The sequence below is a fragment of the Emys orbicularis genome, chromosome 17 (assembly GCF_028017835.1).
Source record: "Emys orbicularis isolate rEmyOrb1 chromosome 17, rEmyOrb1.hap1, whole genome shotgun sequence".
NCBI lineage: Eukaryota > Metazoa > Chordata > Testudines > Emydidae > Emys > Emys orbicularis.
The window spans coordinates 4,925,045-4,948,948 of NC_088699.1; the positions used below are offsets into that span (position 1 = coordinate 4,925,045).

The following is a 23,904-nucleotide window of genomic DNA, read 5'->3' on the forward strand; positions in this document are numbered from 1 at the left end:
CTCTGGCACTTAACTTGTAAGTGGTGTTGATGTGTTGGAGGGAGTTTGCACTCCTCTCCTTCTAGGTCTCTCGGATAGTGGGGTGCAGACTCTGGCTGCTTTAGTGATGGATTTATTTTTTATCATTTTGATGGATAATATAGTTTTAAGCATTTTTAAAAATTTTTTTATCAATTGAAATGTTCACGGTTGTGCAGAAATATGAGGGGTTGTCAGACAATTATTTAATGACCGTCAATGTTGAGATTCACAAAGTTAAAGCTTTATAACCATTAAATTGTCAACATCACATGTCAAAATATACAAAGTAAACATCCTTAAATGAAACTCTACGTTCTCAAGCAGCGTGTTTTCTCCTTTGCCCATCTGTAAATTTTTATTATTGATGGAACTATTTTTTATCAGTTTGTCCATGTGTTGTGAAACCGTTTACTGATGTTTTACCAATAAAAATCTAATCCTTCCAAGCCCATTTACAAGGACAGTATTACTCCCATCACAAGCACAGTTCGGCTACATTTATCTGGAGTGTTTTCAGGGACATCTCCTACCTATTGCTTAGATGGCTTTTAGATGAAGAGGGGATGAATCCATTGCACACTACAATGTGGGGAACATTACTGCACTGTGGTTTACCTGTATTATTCATTCTGTGTGTATCATAAAACCTGTGTATGGCACAAGAATGTAGTTAACATAAATGCCGCCACAGGACAAACACACCAAGAATGGGTGGCTGAGTGTAAAAATCCACTGGCTTGGGTGAGAGTCTGGGAGTAAGGAGGAGGTTTCCTTCTCCTCCAGCTACAGTGTCCTGGGTTCCAACTTTTCGGCATGGCACAAGGCTTTTACCAGGGTTCTAAATGAAGGATTTATGTGTGTCTGCATGACTATGGTATTTAGTTGGGCTGGTGTGCTGGGAAAGAGAGAAATGTCTCAGTGACAGAACCCAGTGTAGGGGGAGATGGGTCAAAGGACACATATGGAAATGGTTGGAAGGACAGGGAAGGTTTTTTCTTCCCCCAGTAAGATGTTTTGCTGACTAGCGCCAGTGAAAGACTTTCTTTATAGAGCTCATTGCGGACCTACTTACCTATTTTGATGTGAAAGCAGCTTATCCTCTTTCCAGCTGTCAGTCTCCATTTTAATCACTCCTCACTTCTTCCTGGGCAAGGGCCCAGTCTCTCCCAGCCCCTGCTGGAAGTCGGTGGGCTCGGCACCACACCAGATCCAGCCCTTATGGAGAAGTGTTGGTACAGATAAGTCCAGAGAGCCTTGTCAGAGATCGAGGGGCCATTAATGTCAGTAATGTAATAAGATGGTCTGGTGTGGAGTGACTCTGGGTACTCAGATGCCACGGTGCGGATAATACTAAAATAATAAATACCAAGGGCTAGATCAACTAGGGATGTAAATAGGGTTTAAAAATAGCAACCGTGTAACCTATTAAAATTCTGTTGGTTAAAAGGTTAACCATTAAGGCGGAGAACTTGGGGTGCGGGGGGTGCTGCTGCCCGCGCCCGGGATCCCGGCTGCCAGCCCAGTGCCTAGGATCCCGGCTGCCGGCCCCGGGCCGAGGCAGCAGCGGAGTCCTGGGTGGGGCTGGCAGCAGAGTTTTATCATTAACCAAAACTGAGACATGAGGTTAAAAGTCAGATGCCTTAAAACAAGCGACCAGTGCAGGTATCCCTGGCTAACTTCATGGTATGTAAAGCAACAGTAGCCTGGTCAACTGATAGAATTGGGCAAACCTTCCAAAACCATGAGAAACTAGCCTACTTCAGAAACTAGCCTACTTCAGGCTCCAGTCCAGACCAGGAACTCTGACCAGGGGCATGAACCTGACCCGTCTTTTGAGTGAAACCACCTTTCCCTCCTCAGAGCACTATGGTTTCATTGGCGATTTGGTGGTTTGGGACAGGAGGTGAACTCAAGTTAGCTGAAATCCCCCCAAAGCCAGTGTGGAGTTTCCCCACAGTTCTGCTCACTGATCCCAATCCATGGGGGTGCCACTGTCCCCATGTGGCTTAGATCCTGTGTACCCTAATCATTGTCTCAAGTAGCTTCCTCGGGCCTCAGGCAGCCTAGCTGTGAAATGGAGTGAAAAGCAGGCCCTTGCTGCGAAGCAGTGACCCTAAACTGCTTTCCTGGGGAGATGACTGATGGTAGAAATGCAATCCTCTCCTGCTACCCGACTGGATGCTGTGTCTGCTCTGTATAGTGGAAAGGGAGCTTGGGTAATAAGCAAGTCAGGCTAGGGTTGAGGCTCATTGATGAGGCAGCAAGGGGGAAGTCTGGGCTCCCACTTTGCACACGCTGCCAGTCCTGAGCAGAGGATTTCTGGCTCCAGAGCTGTTAGCTGGGGCTTTTCACCAGCACCACGTTCATGGCTCTTCTCTCTGGGCAAGTTCCTTCCAGTGGTATTGAAGAGACTCATGCTTCCCAGTTTAATAAAATAAAATTTCGAACCCCGCCCCCCAGTGCCTGCCAGCCCGCAAGCTGGGAGGCAGAGTCCTACAGCAGCTTCAACACAATACGCAGTCCCTGCAGCCTCTCGGATCTGTTCAGCTTCTGTGTAACAATTGACAATTCATAAACTGGACCCCTGGCCCCTCCCTGCTCTGGGATTCGTCACTGCTTTGCTCTGCTAATTTGCCCGCACCTTTCAGTAACAGTATGCGTGGATGGCCTCTTTTCCGTTCTTTAGCCATCGTAGGTTCCGCTGGTTTGCACAGAGACGAGACTGGATGCTGTTTGTTCTACATGGATAGCACAAGCTACCCACAATGGTGTCTGTGGCATGGTGCCCAGACAGTTCCATTGTAAGACGGCCCTGCTTTGGGCTCTGGGTGAAAGGCCTTGGAAGTCTGTGTGGAGATCGTTGGCAGGACAAAGCACAGGGACTGAGCAGGAGAGTGTTGTCCTGAGCCCTCCAGAGCTTTGCTCTTTTAAAGCACAAAGCTTTATCCTGCAGTTTAAAAAGCAGAATTTGCCTTTACCCAGGTAAAGCTGGAGCAGGACTTCAGCTCTTGTAAAATGTGCATCGTTCCCCTCCTCTCCAGAATCCCTCCGCCTGGATCTAGTTTAAACTGTAACTGTTCTTCATCCTTTGCAGATGCCAGGTTATGTAGGGGACAATTCAACCTAATGAACTTCAGTTGGGCTTTTAGAAGCTCTGCTTATATGTCAGGAGAAACTTCTCCCTCCACCATTGATATGGCTCTTCGTATAGCTGGTTGATGGGTTAATATGTTCATAGTTTGTGTCTGATGCATCTCTCTCTCTCTCTCTCTCTCTGCAGGTGGTTATGGCCCCTCATGAGCCCCCCGTTGTGTTTGTTGACAATTACATCAAACTCCTTGCTGATTGCAGCACAGACACTTTCCAGAAGATACTAGACATGAAGGTTAGAACCAACCCAGCAGAATTTACGGTCCTATAATAAAGTCCCCCTCTGGAGAAATCTGAATGCCTTGGCAACTGTTTCAGTAGAAACGTGTAGGGCTTCTGAAGTATGAAAAGGCAATTTACAGAATAAATGCATCCTTCCTGCTCTGACAGCGTGGAGAGTTGCTACTGATTGATGGTCTTACCCTGCTTTCCCTTTGTGTACTGACTTGGGAGTTCAATCCCAGGCTTCAGGCTTAGCTTTCCTTTGTCCAGAACAGTGGGGTGGCTGTATCCTGCCCTTGCAGGGGAGGAAGAGAAGACAGATTTGAACCTGGGTCTCCAGTAGCTCTTTTCCGGTGCCCACTGTCCAGGTTCAGTAATGCTGTCACTGTGTATTGTGATTCCACTTTCCTTTGTTTCTTAACAGGGTCTAAAGAGAAGTGAGCAAAGCAGCATGTTGGAACTGTTCCGCCAGAGGCTGCCCGCCCCTCCCTCTGGGGTAGAGAACACCAGCTCCATGTCCCTGACGGCGCCCACGCCTGAGCAAGAGTCCTCACGAATACGAAAACTGGAGAAACTCATCAAAAAGAGACTGTAGATGAACAGAAGCAACATCTGCTGCCCCCCCAGCAACTTTGGCCAGGTCTTGTGCAGGCTCCCCATTATCCTACACTATGTCACTGAAAAATAGCTGCCGAATCAATGCCACGCCCTGAGACGCATTAACCGTATTGCTCTGAATGGAGAAGCAGCATGATTTTGGCAAGGGATGAATGCTTCCCAGGGCTCTGTGCCCTGGGGATAGATTAGCCGAGTGAAACCTGTCTCACTGGGGCTTCTCCATGCCTACGGCTTGGAGGAGATGCAGTGAGTTGAAAATGGTTTGACTGAATTACATCCAAGGTTCGCTAGCTGCTCACACCATGCTAGTCGCTCAGCGTCTAGCTGCAGTTCCCATTTGGGGTCTCCCAGTGCGGCGTGTTGGACTCTGCCCTGAAAGTGACAAGACAACATTCCTTCCCCATCATAGAGCTGGTTTCTTTAAAAATAAGATTCCCTTAAATCGCTGTCTTCTGGCCCCTAGGACTCTACCAAGCTCCTTATAAATGCCCAGGACAGGACACTGCAACATCTCCCCTGTGCTCTGAGGGCAGGACCGTGTGCTGAAGCTGTCAGTAAAACAGCAAGGAGAACCCTCTGTGGGAAGCAAGGAGGGGGCGAAATCACTGCATTCACCGGTCAAATCACACCTTACTGCTAACAAGCCAGCGGTCTCTGTTGCTTTTGCTGCTTTAAGGCCAAATTCTACATCTGCTAAAGCAGTCTCCAGCGTCTCATTATTTTCTCACGTGCACTGGGCTACCCCGCCCTCTCCAACCCACACTACACCTCTCCCTCTCCTCCACAAAGGGCTGTTCATGGAATAAGCCCTTGGAAGCCAAGCATCAAATGGCACTATCCCCCCATGCTTGTGGCATCCTGTTTCATGCCAGCTGGAGCCCAGAATGTGGGTGTGCCACTTTGGCACCATTGCTGCCCTGAAGGCAGAGCCGTTGGAAATGTTAGTTTTAATAATAGGCCTGCTGCTTCCAGGATTTCTTCACGGGATGGAACTCTCTCACTGGCTTTAAACGTAAAGGACCTGGTTCTCCTCTCGCTTACGCTGCTGCAACTTGGACTGAGTGGCTCCAGATTTGCACTGGAATATCTGAGGGGAGAATTGGGCCCCAAATCTCACAACACAGCTTGTTTTAAAGTAACCGGAATTGCAATCCAGTTCCCATTGGAGTCAGCAGCAAGATGCTCCTTGATTTCAGTAATAGCAGGATTTGGGTTGATGGATCTAAAGTGTAGTGTTTGTGTGAAAAGTGCTCATCTTGGCACATGCTTGCCTGAGAAGCCTTAACTGAGTGACACAATCCCCTCATTATCACCACTGGATTTCTTCCCAAACCCCCTGGCAACCTCTCCATGTGGTTCTAAAGGTGTGTTTCAGACCAGCTGATGATACAAGACCACAGGGATTTTGATGGCGGGAGAGTTCATGTGCAGCTTCCGTATTGTAATCCAGGCTTTCCTACCCAATCTGCAGGAGGCACCTGCATGCAGTGTTTGTGTCAGGTGAGGAGTCACTGCAGCTGACTAGCAATGGTCTCAGGAGAATCACACTCCACGGCATATCTGGCTTGCTTCTAATTATAGTATTGATTTGGGGGCCATTGTAGATCCAGGTTGGTTAGTGTTTGCAGCCACTGTTCAGGGATCTGTAGTTCACTTGAGGGAGAGGGAGAGAACACTCCAGATCAAGTACAGATTTATTGTAACCAAACTCCACACACACAAACCTGTGTCTAAAATTAAAAACCCTGCAGAGCTTCAGTGACACTCGGGAGTGGGGGGCAGCAAATGAGAAATGTCCTTGTTGAGACTGAAAATCTGGCCTGACAGTAGCTTGATGTTCATCTTTTTTGCACTGTCCTGTCCTCTCACTGCACCTGCTCCTTCCCATGTGCGGAGGGAGGGACACACACACACACACACACACACACACACACACACACACACACACACACACACACACACACACACACACACACACACACACACACACACACACACACACACACACACACACACACACACACACACACACACACACACACACACACACACCCTCCCCCTGCCTGCCTGCCATGCTCATATCTGAGGAGACTGGTGGGGGATTTGTTTAAATCCTGTTACAAGTAGGATCTGTTAGAAGCTGGATGTAATAAAATAACCTGAACCAAACTCTGGTCAAATAACTGATAATGGTTGCAATATGTGCAATATTCTGCATTTCCTTTACTGATAGCTTATTTGATGGGCGCTAAATGAAGATAACTATTCATGTTACTGAGCATTAACACTCCTGTCCCTCCTCGAAAGACCTTTATTGATGTCTAGGTCTTGAACAAATCTAATATTTATGCTCCATCCCTGCCTTGTTTCCTTTGCCATAATTTGCTAATTTCCAGCATGTGGTAATGCAAGCTGCTGAAGTTCCTACCTCCTCTATATCTGGCTCATTCCCAGCATTCAGTGCTTGGGGTGACCCTGTTCCTGTCATAGGGTTTTAAAAGTGGAATCGGAGATGAATGTTTTGGAAAAGGTCCCATAACTTTCTTTCACATCCCTTTAACGTCCCCAAGTATCATTCTCGTATGATTATAGGCCTGCTTTGAACAGTTCTGTTGGAATAAGAAGTTTTGCCCTTTTTTTTTTTTGTACTGGCAAATAATACATTAAGCCTGCATTTTCCAAAGTCATTGGTGATTTTTGGATTTCTGACTTGAGACACCTTCAGTGGGCTTGATTTTCAGAAGTTGTATGTTTAGTGCCTTTGAAAAATCAGGCCCTGTTAAGGTGACTCAAGTCAGGCACCCAATCACTAGTCATTTTTGAAAACGTAGGCTCCCGTGTTTTCCCTTATCAGCCCCGTGTGAGTGGGACAGTAGATTCTGTGCCTGGGCTGGTAATGATAATAGTGATTTTTCCAAGACTGATAAATCAGCCTGTGTCCTAATAGTTTATGAACCGATAGACTGATTACAGTAGAATTGGTAAATCAGCAGATAAAATCATTTGTATCTGACCAAAACTGTTAAAATAAGAACTGACACTTAAATGAGAGTTGAGATATTGTAACACCTACATTAACCTTGTCTACACCAGGAAATCTTTACAAAAAACTCCTACCATTGAAACGGGTTCGAATGGTGTGCTGGTATTAAAATGCTGGGAGTCCTAGTGTAGGCAGCTGTTGGAGGCAGCCGGACATGTACACTGGGGAGTCCTGTATCGCTAAGCATGCACCTGAAACAGTGTTAGTGGGAGGAATTTTTGTCAACTTGGCTAAAAGGGGTGACAACAAGCTCATTATGTGAACTTCTGAAACCTTATCAGAAAGCCTGTTGTTGGATCACACCACTTCCCCTAGGTGCCGATTATTGTTTCCGACGCTTCTGCTAGTTTTACAACCTGCATTCTCAGGGAGTGGTGTTTGTACTTCATACCGATCAGTTTACAAAAGACAACCTAAGAAAAGAGGGTGTGTAGTCGGTCTTTCCTGAAGAACAAATAATTAAACCCAGTGTGGGTTATTACTAGTTATTACCAAATGCAGTAGCCAAGCCCTATGAGAATGCAGGTTGTTTGCATAGAGTCATTATCTGCATGCTGGACTAGTAACTTCACTTTAAATTAATTTTTTCCTCCCAATGAAAATTAGCAATAGCGTGGTCAGTGCTGTAATATACTGTGTAGGGATGAAATCTGAACTATTTCCATGTTTCTTTACCCAGAAGACTCCTAAATTGTCGATCTCTGCCATTCAGAATTCTAGAGATAAAAGGAAAGGTTAACAAAAATAATAAAAAAAATCAGAAGAATGTTAGAAACCCAGGTGCATTGAATTGTACCCTGTAAAGGACATGTTTGCATTTGTCTTCCTTGATTTGAAATTTTCTTCTCTTGTTCTTGTGTATTTATCAGAGTGGACGCTTCTGAAAGTGTAAGTGTCAGCTGGCTGAGTTGTACATTTTCTGAGGATAAAGGAATTGTGTTTCTGTATAAAATATCTTTTTAAGTTTTCTGTCCAGGAAGTAATTTCTTGATGTATATTGGAGTGTGACACTAAAGCTAATTAAATCATTACTAATGACCCTCTTCTAGCCTGTGTTTTGAAGCAATTTATATAGAACAAACTGGATCCGATTTGCATTTGGAGGGAGGGAATCTGAAAGCTGTGTGTACACGTGCCCATACACACACCTGCACTGCACAGAATGCAGCCTTTGTCCTGAGGGCGTTTGCTTGTGGAAGAATTATATCCCTGTCTTTGTATTCACCCCCGAGTGTTACTTGATGTGTTTTAAAATCCTCTTGCGTGGTGCTCATGGTATAATACAACACGTGCTGGCTTTGTAAACTTTTACAAACCTTTCTGTATCTCATTTCTTCCCCTCTCTTAGCAGACGGGGTTTCCCTCTTGTTATCTTTCCACCTTGCAGATTTCTATGGCTCCAGCAAAGTGACCTTTCGCAGAAAGTATTTGTATTAGTAGCAGCAGAGCCAATGGGATTCTTCCCTGCCCAGCCCAGGTGGGAGGCAGTCCAGGAAAGTTAATCTTGTGTTAGTCAATAATTAGATGATGATTTGTAATGTCTCTACTGCTTACCTTCCAGAAAAGACTTCTCTGGGTACCTTCTATTTCCTTTATTAATAATGAAAAGTCAGTGACTTTTAGAATACAATAGATATTATTTTATTTTAGTCCACTTCTTTTGCTCTGAGAGTCAGTGGTTCATTTCTCTCTCCAATATGTTTCCCCTTGCCCTTCCTCCATCAAGTGATCAGGCAGAAATGTGCATGTTAATCCACCTCTTTCACCAAATTTGCAGTGACGAATGTGACTCTCTGTGTTATATCATGTGAGTCATAGTGAGTTTCTCCTGACTGCAGGTTGGGAGTGGTAACAGAGGTTTTCACATCAACAGGCAATTTGACAGGTTGGCTCTTTAACATGCTATACTTAAATGAGCTGAAATGTTTTATTTCCGGCTATGTCACAAGTTGTTTGAACAAAACACATTCCTCTGTGTGTGAGTTGGTATAGGTGGGGCTGGTAGCACCACCTATTGGCTATCATTAAGGTTGCCTGACACTTCCCATTATAAGATCCTGTTTTCTATTCCTTATACCTTTGCCAAATCCTAACTGTTTGGGCTGAAATTTTCTATGCCAGGTGTCTCTGTCTCACCATTGCTCTGCTATCCGTGAATGTCTATGAAACCCAGCGAAGTGTCCTGTGTGTCTCTAGTGCTGTTCCCAATAAAGGATGACAACCTACCACTGCTAGTAGTTATTCCATTAGCTCTGTGAGGTAGATCTAAAGGTTCCAACCTTACTGATGTCCCATGTGGTGTTGATATAATGCTACATAATGGATTTTCTGTTTCTTCAGTTTGCTTTTTTTTTTTTTTTTAAATCTAGGAAGTTACACACCAAAAAACTATGTTAAAATAACATTAAGGTTGGAAAGTCAAGCACTCAAAAGTTAGGAAATGCCAGAACTAATTTTTTTTGTGTGCAACCTTAATTCAGCACCCTTGTGTGTGCGCAATATGATACAATATTTAATTCCATGATCACTTACTATTTTCCCCACAGACAACCTTTATTCTGGCATTTCCTAACTTTTGAGTTCTTGACATTTCAACCTTAATAATGTTCTTTGTATGTAGTTGTGTGTGCAATAGTTATGTTGTGGTAGCCATTTGGCTTGTATTAATGAAAGCATGCACTGTGGAACGTCAGTAGCAATCCTCCCGGTATAGATATTATATATTTTCCAAGACAGGCTCACCCAAATTCAGGTAGTAACAGATGAACGTTATAGTGTTCTGTTGGTTGGTTTGTTAGCTCATCAGGCTGCAAATAAGAAATTCCGTTCCTGTTTGTGTTGATTTTGTTCTGTCTAAACCACCATGAAACCCATTTTCTAACCCTGCAAAGTGATCTACGATGAAACTGATGAATCTGTCACTGAGTTCAGTTACAGCATGAGAGGACGTGGACTGGTTCAATGTTCTGACTCTGTCTTGTCTTGTGTTGAGATTCTCTTGCACTGGGTCACCTCGTAGGATCTCGGCAGAAGGTTGTGAACCTCGTGACCTTGTTAAAAGGGGCACTTTCTTGGGGATCTTTTCTTCTGGAGCCCCCAGGAGGACACAGTTAATAAAAGGAGCAGCAATTATAATTCAGGGTAGGAAATAGTGAAATGGAAAATACAGCAAACATTTCTGTTAATCTCACCAAACCCTTTGCTTATTTTCAGCCAACAGAGCTCACAGTTTCCTGCCTGCTGGTAACGCTTAGCACCTACAAAGCACTTTACAAATGTTAACTGAGCTTCCCAAGCACCTGTTTGAGGTAGGTGAATGTTATGTCCATTTTACAGATGGGGAAGCAGAGGTACAAAAATCTTGTGACCTGTTCAAGGCCAGCCAGTGAGTCAGTATAACACAGAGGAGTGTGTGACTCCTGGCTCCATGCTGAGATGCCACTAGACCAGGGTGCTTTCTTCATGTTGGTTAAAAAGGGGCCGTATTAGGCAGCAAATAGAAGTGAAGCTGTTGGATGCTGTGAGGAACTAGATCCAACTGCTAAGGGGAAGAGTGAGCCACCTGCCAGAATCCCAGCTGCTACCAGCAACTGAGAGTGGCAGAGGAGTGCATCCTCCACCCCTGAGTTTAAAGGGTTTGGAAAGGTGCTCCACACCAGCAATGACACACAGGGATTCTGTGCTGCACAGCAGATGGAACTGCTGGAAACTGATCAGGACTTCTAATAACCAGAGTCACATGCAGTCGATGTCCATGAATTTAGTCTGCATCCCAGGGAAACAAATGTTTATAGAGCACATGTTAAATCACCTGCCTTGAAGTTTAACTGAGTGGGATTCAAGCACCTTATGTTCTCGCAGACCACGCTGGGGTGAGAAGCCTGGAATTTCCCATTGTTTGGAAATGATTTTTCCATCATTATCAAATAACTCAGATTGCTCCTGTTGTTTTTTTTTCTCTCTCATTGATTTCTCCTCTGGACCAACATCAGTGTAGCTATTGTGTGATTACTGATTAAGCTCAGAAAGCTGGGCCTGTGTGGAAAGTCCCCTATGGAACGAGGGTCCTGATAAGTTACTTGTATCCTGGATGCATGTGGGCATTAGAGGAAGTAAATGAGATGGGCAAACAAGCTGTTACTTACACACACTGGCAAAGATTTTCAAAAGAGACTAGTGATTTTGGGTGCCCACCTTGAGATGCTTTAAAGGGGCCAGGCTTTCAGGAGGGGCTAGGAGCGTGGGCTCCTTTAAGGGATCTCACAATGGGCATCTAAAATCACTAGTCACTTTTGAAAATAATGTCCCTCCCATCTTACATGGAGTGACAGGAGCGTTTGTGACACACACTGGAATTGCTTACTGCACCCACAGTCTCACAAATCTCTTCCTCTTTGGTTGAAGTTGAACAGTAACTTGGTGCTGTCTCCCATCAGCTCTCCGTGCTGGGCTGGGTCAGCACTTGGATGGGAAACGTTCAAAGAACACCAAAGCACTTGATGAAGGAGGGGATAGTGATTCAGGAGATGTGCTCTGAGTCAGTCCTGAATCCAGACCCCCATATAGCACTTGGGTGTCTTTCAGATGAGCGGTAAAACCTAGAACCTGGTGACTTGTGGTGATTAAAGTTCCCGTGACACTTTTCATAAGAGAGGGTTCTTTAACTTGCATTGTCAGCTGGGTTTGATGTTCTTTACCTTCTGTTCTAAGTTAGTGCGTAACATTGCTGTGCACTGTCGAACAGTTGCTACATTTCAGTGGTAAGTGAATGGTCCCCCAATGCAGCTTGTAGAAGCGCTTTGGGATCCTTCAGGGTAAAACGTGCAATGTGAACATGAGAGACTCTTGCTCCAGGCTGTCAAAGCAGGTTTAGCATTTGATTTACTGGACTTCAGTAAAGAGAAGGCAATAAACACGGGACACTGAACTCTTTGGCTTTCTGCAAGGAGTGAAGGGCTCTTGGGACAATGACACTGGTGCTTTTACTACAGATGTACAGAAAGGAGCAATCCGGTGTGCTCCTGCCTCATCTCCAGTTTAGCTCTTTATGGAAGTATTGGCCTCTACTGAATGGACCAAAGTTCTAAATGAAATTAAATCAGTCATCTCTTGGCAGTTTTAGCATGCTGTCAATTCAGACTTCTTGATAGTCTAAATCTAGCTTCCCCCCACCCCACCCCATTAAATTTCTCTAGCTACATTATCAGCTGAGTGTCCTCTGATCTGAGAAGCTTGGCGGCAGCTCTGAAATACTAATCATGTTAGCTTGGAAATGGCTTCTTGAACCTTTTCGGGCCTCTCATTTCATAAAGGGTTTTTGATGGGAGATTTGGAAGTAAAAGGTGATCTGCTTTCCCATTGTTATAGAGACCAAAATGTCCGGCCTTGGGTGTATTTAAAACAAAAGCAACAAACCGCCTGTCCAGCACTTTTACTCCGACTCCACTGATTTGAATCAGGTTTTTAATGTATTTTTTTAAATCCACATTTTTCAGTGAAGACAAACAACCTAATAGCATTTCTTCAAAGGAATGTAAATTCCTTAAGGAAGTATCGGGAGTTCCCAGCAGTACATAGCTGCAAACCACAGACGCCTCTGGCTGAAGGCTCTGTTCTGCTTTTAATTTGGGGGTAGCGGAGGAATTCTTTTGAAGGGTTCGGGTTCGCTTGTGCTGGGCCCGTCAGGCTAGATTGTGTGTTACTGTACAGCAACGTATTTGCTTTGGCTGCCAGCAAACCTTTCTTTCCCCTAGAGGAGTCTTCCCCCATCAAATCTGATGATGCGGCATGATTATTTAATTAGGATTTTCCGAAAGCCATTCCATTAGCCTTCCTAGCACTACAGGAGTCTGGAGACCTTTCCCTCCGATCCTCTGTCCCCTGCACCCCCATCAACTGTGCCTCTGTAGCGGAGGCCATTTAGAAATCCAATTAACCGGACAAGTACTATTTATATAGGACAAAATCGTAAGTGTAAGTATGCTTTGGAAAGTGAAAGTACTGTGGCCTACACACAAAGTTGCGTCGCTTTAATGAAAAGCGTGCCTTTAAACTGAATTAGTGCAACTTTGGTGTAGAGTCTCTCATATCAGTTTAAACCTGGTTTATATCAGTTTAGCCTGCCCTTGTAAATTTACAAGAGCAAGCTAAGCTGCTAGACAGAATGTATTTAAGACCATATAAGTGTGCCCACAAAGGAGTTAGCACCAGATTAACAAAATCATTTTAAAATAGCACCTTTAAGGCCTGGCCTACACCTAAAACTTAGGTTGACCTAGTTGTGTCACTCAGGGCTTGTGAAATTTTCACACCCTGAGCTCCATAGTTAGGTCGACCTAACGCCCCGCTGTACGTGGAAGGATTCCATCGACCTAGCTACCTTCTCCAAGAGAGGCAGATTAATTACACTGAGAGAAAAAAAACTTCTGTCAGTGTAGGAAGCATCTACGCTATTGCGCTGGTGCAGCACTGGAGCTCTGCTCCTGTAGTGTAGACATACCCTAAGGTAAACTCGTGCAACCTCTGTGTGCTGGCAAAGCCCTACGTGGCCTTGGTCCCACACACCCTTAACACACGTGCCTAACGTCACGCGTGGGACTCCAGTGGGACTACTCGCAGGAGTAAAGTTAAGCACGTGCAGAAGAGTTTGCAGGACAGCAGCCTGAATAAGGAGCTCAGGTTTTAGGCTCTGGGAATGCACACTGCTGGCTGCTCTGAATAAACACAGGGAAATTGCCAGAGGATCTCAGAGATTGCTGAAATTAAAGGAAATCATATCCACTTGACTCCTTATAAACACCCACCACCCCCTGGGCTCTGATTGAATTACGTAGCCAGACCTTCCCCCCGGCAGCTCTAGATAGAGTAACAGCAGAGCGATATTTTCCTCCGTCCCTCCCAAGCAGTGACAATCAGGCGCTTAGAAAGCGCTGACTTCGACCATTACACTGCAATCAGTTTGAAGAGGGGCTTCTTAGAACTCCTCCCGTGTGTGCTAGGGCAGGGGAAATGTAAACCTAGCTCCGGGTTTGCTGCTCTGAACTACCTTGGCTGGGTGGTTTCATGTTTCCATGTGGCTGCGTTTTTCATGTTTCCATTGTGGTCATTGAGATTTTCTCCAGGGTGAATGTAAGCTGTTTAAAGCGGGAAGGAGGGTCTAGGGCAGCAGCCCTGTCTTCAGACCACCTCTGGAGTACAATGTACACACGCCCTAGCTACGGACCAGGCCTCTGTTTTACTATCTGCCTTTATGAGTTTAAAAAATGTGGTGACACCAAAGATAAATATTACCTTGGCAGTTATATTTCATACTTGCACATGGTCTCAGTAAATAGGCTGCTCCCCTGGAGTCACAAGATCTGAAATATATGGCAAAATGAGTGCTCCGCTGTTTGCATTAATAACTAAACCCACTTCCAAGCTGATAAAATCAGGGGAGTGACTTTGAACAGGGACAATGTGGAAGGGTGTCACTCCCGGGTTTAAAACTGTGACTCAGCCCTCTCTTGGGGTGCGCAGGATGTACAATCATGCAGAGTGGGACTGGATAGGAGTGAATTTGGCTGTTAAATGAGGGGACGTGAAGATGTTTACGGCATAAATTATCAGGGTTACCTTTGGCCCAATTTGAAACCGCTGGGGCAGGGAGTGCTAGCTGCTGGAATGTGACTGCAGTGAAGTAGGGGCTACCAGCCCTTTGGGTCCCCAGTAGGCCAGTGTAGGAAAATCCATTTGTTTCCTCCTCTGAGGGAGACTGCAGGCAGATAAATACCCCCCTGGATTAACAGTACCTTCAGGCAGGCAGGGAGAAGGGGTAGTGTCAAGCTCTGGAAGGCTGGGCAGGGCTGTGTAGACAGGATCGAACAGCATTAGATCTTACGCCTCTTCCTAACAAAAGCCAGGACAGATGCAGGGAATGGTACTGACAGGTAGCTGCATCAGCACAGGATCCCCACTTCCCCTATTGTGCAGATTTGCTGTCTCTCTCAGCCCAGCTCTGCAGAAGTACTGACCCAGTGAGGGGTGTGTGGAGAGGCCCTGGGTGAAATTCTGGCTCCGTTGAAGTCACTGGAAGCTTTGCCATTGACTTTAGTGGGGCTAGGGTTTCACTCCTTATTCCTAAAGTCCAGCCAAGCAGAATTCCCTGCAAACTTAATACCCTCTAACAATGTGTGAGTCCCAGAGCAGCGTGGTGTCTCAGCTCACCTGGAGTGGGACAGAGGAGATGTGGGTGCTGCATCAGTCTCGGCCACTCGTCTGCTGGGTAACCTAGGGCAAGTGACTCTGCCTTTCCGTGCCTCTGTTTCCCCACCTGTGAAAGGGTGGTGAGGCTACTTGGGGCTGTGGTGAGTGACCTGCTCCGAGAGCCTGACCTGCAAGGCGCTAGAGAAGGGAGAGCGCTGTTTAACCCGTCATAGGGCCCCATCAACAACTGGCATTTTTGTCTCGCCATGTGCTGCACCGGAGCCATGTAAAGCACAGGGGAAGCAGGCTCGCTGTAGGACAGAAACCATCCGACCCGCGGGGCTGGGTCTGAACCCCCCGGCCCCAGTCTTCTGGAGGCTGCGTTCAGCGTCTGGGGATTTCAGAGGGGCAGGGTCCCCCCTTCCCCGACTGGTTCGCCCGGGCGGGGAGCCGCATCTCCTCTGTGCAGCGGGGCGGAGCGGGGGGGGTGGGACGCCGGGGCCCCGCCCGCTCCAATCCCCGCGGCCGGGGGCGGGCCCTGCTGCCCAGGAGCCGGCGGGCCGGGAGCGCGGCCAGTGCTGCCGGGCCGGGCCATGGTGGGGACGCTGGCGCTGCCCGAGGGGCCCGAGCCGCTGGACAGGAAGCGGCGCGGCGAGCGGGTGCTGGACAGCCCCGACTCCGGCCTGCCGCCCAGCCCCAGCCAGTGGCTGCTGGCCGCCGGCCCCGAGCGCGCTGCGCCCCCCGGGCTGCCCGAGTCGGACGCCGCGGGCCAGGCGCCGCCGGTGAGTATTGCACGGGCCGGGGCAGCGCCGCTCGGGGCGCTGGGCGTGCAGCGGAGTTGGGGGCGTATGCACGGGGCAGCAGGACCCGGGAGTGTCCGGGGCTGCCAGGGGGACGTATGGATGCATGCACGGGGCAGCGGGACCCGGGGCTGCTAGGGGGGCGTATGGATGCATGCACGGGACAGCGGGTCCCGGGGCTGCTAGGGGGGCGTATGGATGCATGCACGGGGCAGCGGGACCCGGGGCTGCTAGGGGGGCGTATGGATGCATGCACGGGACAGCGGGTCCCGGGGCTGCTAGGGGGGCGTATGGGTGCATGCGCGGGGTAGCGGGACCCGGGGGTGTCCGGGCATGCATCTCTGCTAGGGGTAGCCGAGGGGCACAGGGGCGTATTGGTGCATGCCCGGGGTTGTGCTGGGGGCGCTGGGTTCAGGCTGTGACAGTTTCCCTTCCTGATGATCGTGCATCCCCAACAGGGCTCGTCCCTGGTTCCCCCTCAGCAGTGGCTGCACCTCCCGGTGTGACCGAATGTGGGTGAGGGCAGCACACAAAGTGACTGGCTCTGGTGATCCCTGGGCACAGCAGCTTCCCCCTCCGCCTGTCCCCTCTCTGCAAAGATGCGGCTCCTGCCTGCAGAGTGATGCAATGCTTTGGCTCTCCTGCTCGGCAGAGTAGACAGAAACACAGTCGAGCTCACAAATCCTCCGGTGTCTCTTGTCTGCTTGTGGTGTGCAGAGATGCCCTCGGCCAGTTCTCCCCCCAGCGTTCCAGCCCCGCTGGCTAGAGGCGCAGCAGCTGCTGGGAAGCTTGATCCCTTTGGTGACAGTCAGCTCCTCTCCGCAGAACTGTTTGCGCATCTTTTGGTAACAACTCCCGAAGCCAGAGGGCAGGGGGTTAAGGTGGTGTGCCTGCCATGAATATACTGTAAAGGAAAGGCTGGGTTGTTTAGCTGGCGATAGATTCTTTTTATTTAGATTTTGGTCTCAAATCACACCAGAAGGCATCCATCCAAGCCCTGAGCATGCATTTAAAAACCCAGTCGCATCAGAGTGGCAGTTAGAACTGGTACAGATTTTCACCTGGAAGAATGTGCCTAGACATGAGAGAGGTCGAAAACAAGTGACCCCTTCACCCAGAACTGCTGCTGCTTTACCGTTTAATTTATCTGTGCAGGGGTTGTACCCACAAAGTGCCCAGCACCCTCTTGGCATGATGGAAGTACAGACATCAGTAGCAGTGGCTGGTGGCGGAATTGTAGACTCATGAAACGCAGTTACTCATTTACAACACCTCCCAGCTTTCTGCCTGTGACAGGAATTCCCTACGGCCCGTCACTCTTGCACACAGACTATCTGGAGTCATTTTCCACCAGGCCTTTTTAAAGGTCTGTCGCACACTCGGATCTTGCTGAAGTGAAAGCCGCAAACTGGCTTCTAAGGTATAGTGGCCAGGGGTGAATTCTGGGGTCTGATTTTTTTTCAAAGGTGCTGAGTACCTGCATCGTTCGCTAATTTCACTTGGAGTTTGGGGTGCTCATTACCTCTGAAAAGCAGGCCTTTTATTGTAGATAACGGACACCTCACTGGCTTATCTAGATCAAAGATGTGTTTGTTAAGATAATGCAGGGAAAGGGGAGAACAGCTTAGAAATGCCAAAGATTGAACAATAAGATTCTCGTAACATCCAGGGGTCTTAAAGGAGCATTCCCAAAGCTGTATTCAAGAAAAGCAGAATTCGTCTGCTTGTAGGTGCTGTGCTAGCCTCAGCACGCGACCGTTCTCCTCCTCCTTCCCAGCTGGGGCGCCTTGGCAGATGGGAAAGCGCCTCACAGTTCATATAGTCCTGTAAGAGAGGAGATGGTGGACTTCTCCATTCCTGGAGAAACCCCAAGCTAGAAAGAGATCCCCCCTTCCTGCAGCGCATGTACATACTGGATGCAGCTGAGCTTGGGAAATAGGAAGCAAGGAAGGCTGTTCGGAAGTTCATGGAACTTAATAACCTATGAAGGTTTCTCTTGCAATTGATGTATATAATTGACTGATGAATCCAGTGTTGAGAGGTTTCATACACACTTTGCAAAATATTAATGATGATAAACCCAAACATAAATCCCTGAAGCAGACAGTTTACATGACACCATGCTACCCCTGGAGGATGTACTGACTCCAGCCCCTCGCGGTGGGGAAGGACCTTCTCTGTATGAATGCCCCCAAAGTACCAGGCACACCTATTGTGTAAATCCGTGGGTCTCCGTGGAAGTCAATGGAACTGTCAGTCATTTACAGAGAAGTCTGTTTTGGGTAATGTTAACTTTGTCCTTGACATAGGAGGTGACTAAACATCCATCCCCTCCTGGGATTGTACCGAATTGCTATATTAAAGGGACTCTCTTTGCACTTTTGCAGAATGCTGTGTTCTCCCCCAACCCGCTGCTCTCCAGCTGCCCTGCGAGGTTATGCCCTTTATCCTTTGGCGAAGGAGTTGAGTTTGACCCTCTGCCACCAAAGGAAATAAGGTAAATACAGCATTACAATCAGTTAGTGTTTAAACTTCCCCTTCCTAGGGGCATAGGAAGCAGTAAAGATTTAACAGTTACTGTGCAAAGGAGCAATAGGATTTATCAATGTGTGCCTTCGATGTAAGCTCAGTTATTTGTAGGACTGTATAGTTCCACCCAGCCAGTACATTCCTCCACTTATGCCTTCACCCAGCCCTTTGCAAAGGAGTGTTCTGTCTCCTTTAACCATCTCGAAGAAGAATTTTCAAGGGAAGCCTTCCCCTGTCTCTTTATTATGCTTCTTAGTTCATTATACAGCTGCTAAATCTTGGGTTCTGTTTAATAACTTGAAAGGTAATCATGAGCAAAGATCTTCAAAGGGAGTAGCTTTCTAAAGGGTTGTTTTATTAGCGGAAAGGAATTCCACTTTCTTAAGCTGATGGTTTTATAGCAGAAGGTTCTATCTTATCAGCAAGAGGTAATCCTGTGAACTGGAGGGAAAAGCTAATATTTCGAGATGTGGAATTTTTTTAATACACTGCCTCAGTTCATAGTATGTGAATTATTCCTTTGGACATAATTTTGCAGTAAAAAGGAACAAAGTTTCCCTTTCTATAGGCATAAGTAGAACGATCATATTGATCAAACAGCACGCTGATAGATAGGAGGATTTAAAAATTTTTCACTAGTGTTGACAAAGGACCCAATCCTGAGGTTGGAATTGACGCTTGGTACCATGCAGGATCAGGCCCGGTGTGAAGCTGAGAGGGAAAATCTTTTTCGGTGCACACCGGCTTCCAGTCCCATCTCATATTACAAACCCAGACATTCTTGATATTAATTTTCATATCAGAAATGCTCAATACACTAATTGTATTATTTTTCGGCCAGTCGAGTCCATGGTGGTTTTTCTCATGGAAACAAGTGGGTATAATTGTATTTGCCTTGGCTGATGACCCCAAGGATGGGGAAGGATAAAGAACTCCCACAGGACCCTTGATGGATAAGAATACAGAAAACAGCATCTGCTTCCATGGGAGCTGCAAGGGGTCAACAGCTATGAAAATCAGGCCACAGGGAGTCTAAATGGATCTAGGTGCCTGGTTGGGCTGCCAGAGTCTGAAAAGGGTTGTTTAGGCCCCACCAGGCCAAGAAGATAGTTAAACTGATGGCATTTCTGGAAATTCCAATAGAAAAGGAGATCCTGCCTAGAGCTTGTGCTTGGACAAACAATGAAAACGCCAGGCGGGCTACAAGCAGAAGGTGGTTTTCCTCTACCCCTAAATGGAAAGAGAGAGATCAGTGGGAAAATATATATTTTAAATAAAAAAAGCTTTGGACTAGGAATCCTAGTGTTTATCCAGCACTTTTCATCCATGGATCTCAAAGCACTTGACAAAGGAGATCAGGATTGTCAGCCCCATTTTACAGATGAGGAAACTGAGGCCCAGAGAGAGGAAGTGGCTAGCCCAAGGTCATATGGCTGGGAATGGAACCCCTTGTGCCCTAGCTAGGAGATCACCCTGCCTCCCATAGTGTCTTTGGCTAGCTACATCTCCCAGTGAGCACTGGCCGCTGGAGCGAAGTGAGATTCACACTAGGGTCTCTCTTGTGTGTTTCAGGTACACCTCCTCGGTGAAGTATGACTCAGAGAAGCACTTCATCGATGATGTCTATATGCCTGTGGGGTTAGGCATTTCCTCGTGCAGCCAAACGGTTGTCTGCATCCCTGATTGCACATGGCGCAGTTACAAAGCCGAGGTCCACTTTGAGCCTCGGAACAAGCCCCTGCGTTTCGCCAGCACCACCATTGTCTACCCAAAGCACACCAAAACTGTGTACACCACCACTCTGGATTACAACTGCAGGAAGTCCATGCGGCGGTTCTTGTCCAGCATAGAGCTGGAGTCTGCAGAATACCCTGGGAATGATTACCTCCTGGATGGCTGCTGACTGACACCTGTCTCTCTTGCTATGATCCATCCTAGTTCCTTTCTACTGTACTGTACTAACTCTCCACTAGCTAAAGTGGGTAAAAAAACCTAATTGCCCAGTCACTCTAAGGGAACCTTACCTGTCGCTACCTCTGACCCAGCTCATAAATTCAGCTTTAAGCGTCAAAATGGCCTGCATTTAATTTTCTATGGGAATTTAGCTTTTCAAGATACCAGTTTATCCTCCTTTAGAGCTGCTGATTCCCTCCCCTGTTCCCACGTTGCAGTAAGCAGGTGAAAAGAAGGGAAATGTTTCCAAAGAGGAAAAGTTAATTGCTCTTTCACAGATAAGGGAGAGTCTGGGACAGTGGAAAAATGTACATGATCTTCATGCTGATGTGTAAAACCAATGATAATTCTCTTGCTGCAGAAAATTTAGCAGATAATTCAGCCACTTGTAAACAGAGAGCCATAATTAATTTCAGCTTTGGTCACAGGACCTTGGTAAAGCAGAAAGTGCTGACATCCTTTGGCATAGGCTAGCTGATGGGAAATCCACAATTTTATATTTAAGCAGATGTTTTTTAATCGCATTCATGCCTGTTTTTAAAGATGTTTCCTTTAAGGGGTGGGGGTGTGTGTGGAAAGAGTTTTGATTAGAGCAAGAGTTAAATTGCATTTGGGTAGCTGTAGGCAATCGGCATAGAAGGAACTGGGTTAGCTTTCTTCCGGGTCCCCTAATCTTACAGAACATCTTGTGTACTTCTCAGTTAGTTAACCCAGCCTCAAACTTGTGCAACTATTTGTCAGTGCAGCAGATACTAGAATTTGCAGGCACTGTACTGTAACTTGTGAAGAATATTATGCAGAAAATTATCTCTATGGGGTGATGAATTTTGGAACGCCAAGTGTAGACATCCGCTAGTGTCAAACCGCTAGTATCTGATATGTGCTAATGCTGGCACTGTTTCTCACTCAAGTGGAGCTGCAACAGTGGGAGAATGTTAGGAAATCCACAGTGTGGAGGTCATAAAGTGGAAGTAGAAACCTGGGAATCCAGCAGCATCACCTAGGGTACGTGGGAGTGACTTGCCAAGAAAGGCATTGATTGCGACAAAGGGAATGCAAAACTGTCAACTGGCTAGATCCACAGCCATGCCTGTGCTTTCCCTGTTGCACTTCACAAAGATCATTATTCTGTCTCCGTTTTTCAATCTGATGGTGTTGATGATTTCACTGGGGCAAGGAAGGTCTTCCATACCCAGCAGCATCCTGAGCAGCCCTGCAGTAACACATCAGAATGCATTTCAGCTGGAGATCACTGAGGGTTGGGGGGTGGGCAGGAGAGAGGTGGTGAGAATAATCACTTCAGAATAACCTGCACCTTAACATTGTCTTTGTCACACTTTCATGCACTTTGACCAAACAGAAGGTGTGGCTTTCTAAATCTCCAAAATCGTTGTATCTTTGTTGAAAGAGAGGAGAGCAGCATGGAAAGGGCGTGCTTTCGAAGATGTGGCTTGTACTCTTTGTTGGTGTAGTAGTGATATTGTGGATGTTCCATAGAAGCCGGCTCATGTCTTTTTTTTTTTTATATATATCTCCCCAAACTCAGGTGGGGCAAAATTCATCCCTCTGTAGAGCAACAGCCCAAGACCACCTCTCAAAAGGGGACTTATGTAGGGCATCGGGACAAGGGAAAATGTCATCAGTAGAGAGCAAGGAATGCAGAATGTGTGCTGGTTGGAGATTATTATTGGGGCTGCAGTAAGATAGATCCTGCAGTTTTACAAATGGCCTGTGCAGAGGTATACTTTGCAGTTTGGTACAAATGGCATGTGCAGAGGTATATTCTGCAGTATGCTACTAATGTGAGCTGAAATGATTCAAGAGACTGAAAGTGCAATGGAAGAGGGGATTTGTTGGGTTTTTTTTTTTTTTGCCTATTTATTCCCTTGAATCAGTAGTTTCTTTAATCCTTGTTTCCTGCCCTAAAACATTTCCAAGGGAGACTTGGAATGCTGAGTTTAAATAGCCATCCCCATAAGAGACTATGGGTACGGGGATTCTGACCAGACCTTTGACCCCACTGAAGCTATTGGAACTGCATGGGGTGTGAATCAGGGCCAGAACTACCAACATGACTAGTATAGCCTAGTACCAAATGCACTGAATCTAGTCTGTACTATTTAAGAAATGCTAATTACATTCCCACTAAGACCATTCCTTAAGTGTTTGCCAAAAGTGCACTCATGACAGGGCACAAGCCAACCTCCTGTGTGTAGGGGTTTCAAACATAATTTCTCTGTTGGACAGGTTATTCCATTATTGCTAGCTTGTACTTTCCTCCTGCCACTGTAGGAGACAGGATACTGGACTAGAATGGATGCCTGGTTTACTCCACTATCACTGTTCCCCTGAATTCATTACAAGATTTTGGAGAGAAGTTTTATTTTAAAATTGTAACCATGACCTGTTCCAAGTTAAATTAGAAATAACACTTACACTATGGTTTGACACAACACATGCTTTAAAAACACAGATTTATTGATGTTCCTCTTTAAAAAGATGGTAACTGATGGAAGATGCTTTTTAAAAAATTCAGGTTACTATATTGCAACACCTTGGTTCTCACTGTGCAAGATCCAATACGTTCTGCTGTCTGTGACATGATTTCCCCACCCCCCAAAAAACAACAACAACAAAGTTTTAATTTGCTTTATCTCATTTAACTAGTAATAAATTATATGAAAACCATAATTGTAGGGAAGTCTCTTTTTAATTGAAGCCTTATTGGTTGTTGATGGGTCTTGAATGCAAACTAGAGTCACAAATGGCTGGTTCATCTCTACTGCGTTAACTCTGGCTGGCTGGGAGTTATTATTGAAATTAGTGGGTAAGTACTGTGTGGAAGAGTTAGATATCATTTATTACATGATTTACTTAGAACTAAAGACTTAATATATTCAGCTGATCTTAGATCCTGTTTCTTTTATCAGACTTGATTGTTGCTAAATTCTCTAATAAGCCATATCAAGTATAAAATTGCCTATACAAATATAATACAAATGCTATGGCTTCATGAGTTTAGTAAGACACTTGAAGATGTTCTTTTAAGACAATTGGAAATTCTCCCCACAGCATGTATTTCACATCTGGTACCATTTTATTCCTAAAGAGCTAGTTCTGGTTTCTGTTATGTATTTTGCCACATATTGCAAACAAAGCAGTTGTTGTTTTCAAATGAACTGAGTATTTAAACAGACAAAACTCTCTTTTGATTGTGGATTTTTTTTTAAATGGGGGTGGGGATAGTCCAGGTGCTCTGATGGGCACAGTATATAAAAAGTTATTGGAATGTATTATATATTAAAAAAAAAAAAATTATTTGTGACAAGCTGTTCTTGTCAGAGAACTATAACTTATGTGTCTGGATGCCTACTGTCTTGTTAA

At 46.1% G+C, this 23,904-nt stretch overlaps 2 protein-coding genes across 2 annotated transcripts in view; both read left to right on the top strand.

Annotated features, from left to right (window-relative positions):
- Positions 1 to 4,205, top strand: part of VPS53 (VPS53 subunit of GARP complex) — an 89,209-nt gene extending 85,004 nt beyond the window's left edge. Inside the window, exons 21-22 of the mRNA XM_065418307.1 lie at positions 3,302 to 3,406; positions 3,818 to 4,205. Of these exons, the coding sequence (XP_065274379.1) occupies positions 3,302 to 3,406; positions 3,818 to 3,988 (276 nt within the window). The 3' untranslated portion in view covers positions 3,989 to 4,205. The remainder of the gene's footprint in view (positions 1 to 3,301; positions 3,407 to 3,817) is intronic.
- An 11,626-nt stretch (positions 4,206 to 15,831) lies between these two features.
- RFLNB (refilin B) lies at positions 15,832 to 20,656 on the top strand. The gene is made up of 3 exons (XM_065418504.1): positions 15,832 to 16,020; positions 18,426 to 18,535; positions 20,140 to 20,656. The coding sequence occupies exons 1-3, from the start codon at positions 15,832 to 15,834 to the stop codon at positions 20,468 to 20,470; spliced, it is 630 nt and encodes a 209-aa protein (XP_065274576.1). The 3' UTR covers positions 20,471 to 20,656.
- The last annotated feature ends 3,248 nt before the right edge of the window (positions 20,657 to 23,904 follow it).

Excerpts from the sequence above, each read along its gene's own strand:
- RFLNB (XM_065418504.1), top strand. The coding sequence starts at position 15,832 with ATGGTGGGGACGCTGGCGCTGCCCGAGGGGCCCGAGCCGCTGGACAGG. Across the intron at positions 16,021-18,425 it reads CCGCGGGCCAGGCGCCGCCG|AATGCTGTGTTCTCCCCCAA; the intron begins GTGAGTATTGCA and ends GCACTTTTGCAG. Across the intron at positions 18,536-20,139 it reads CTGCCACCAAAGGAAATAAG|GTACACCTCCTCGGTGAAGT; the intron begins GTAAATACAGCA and ends TGTGTGTTTCAG.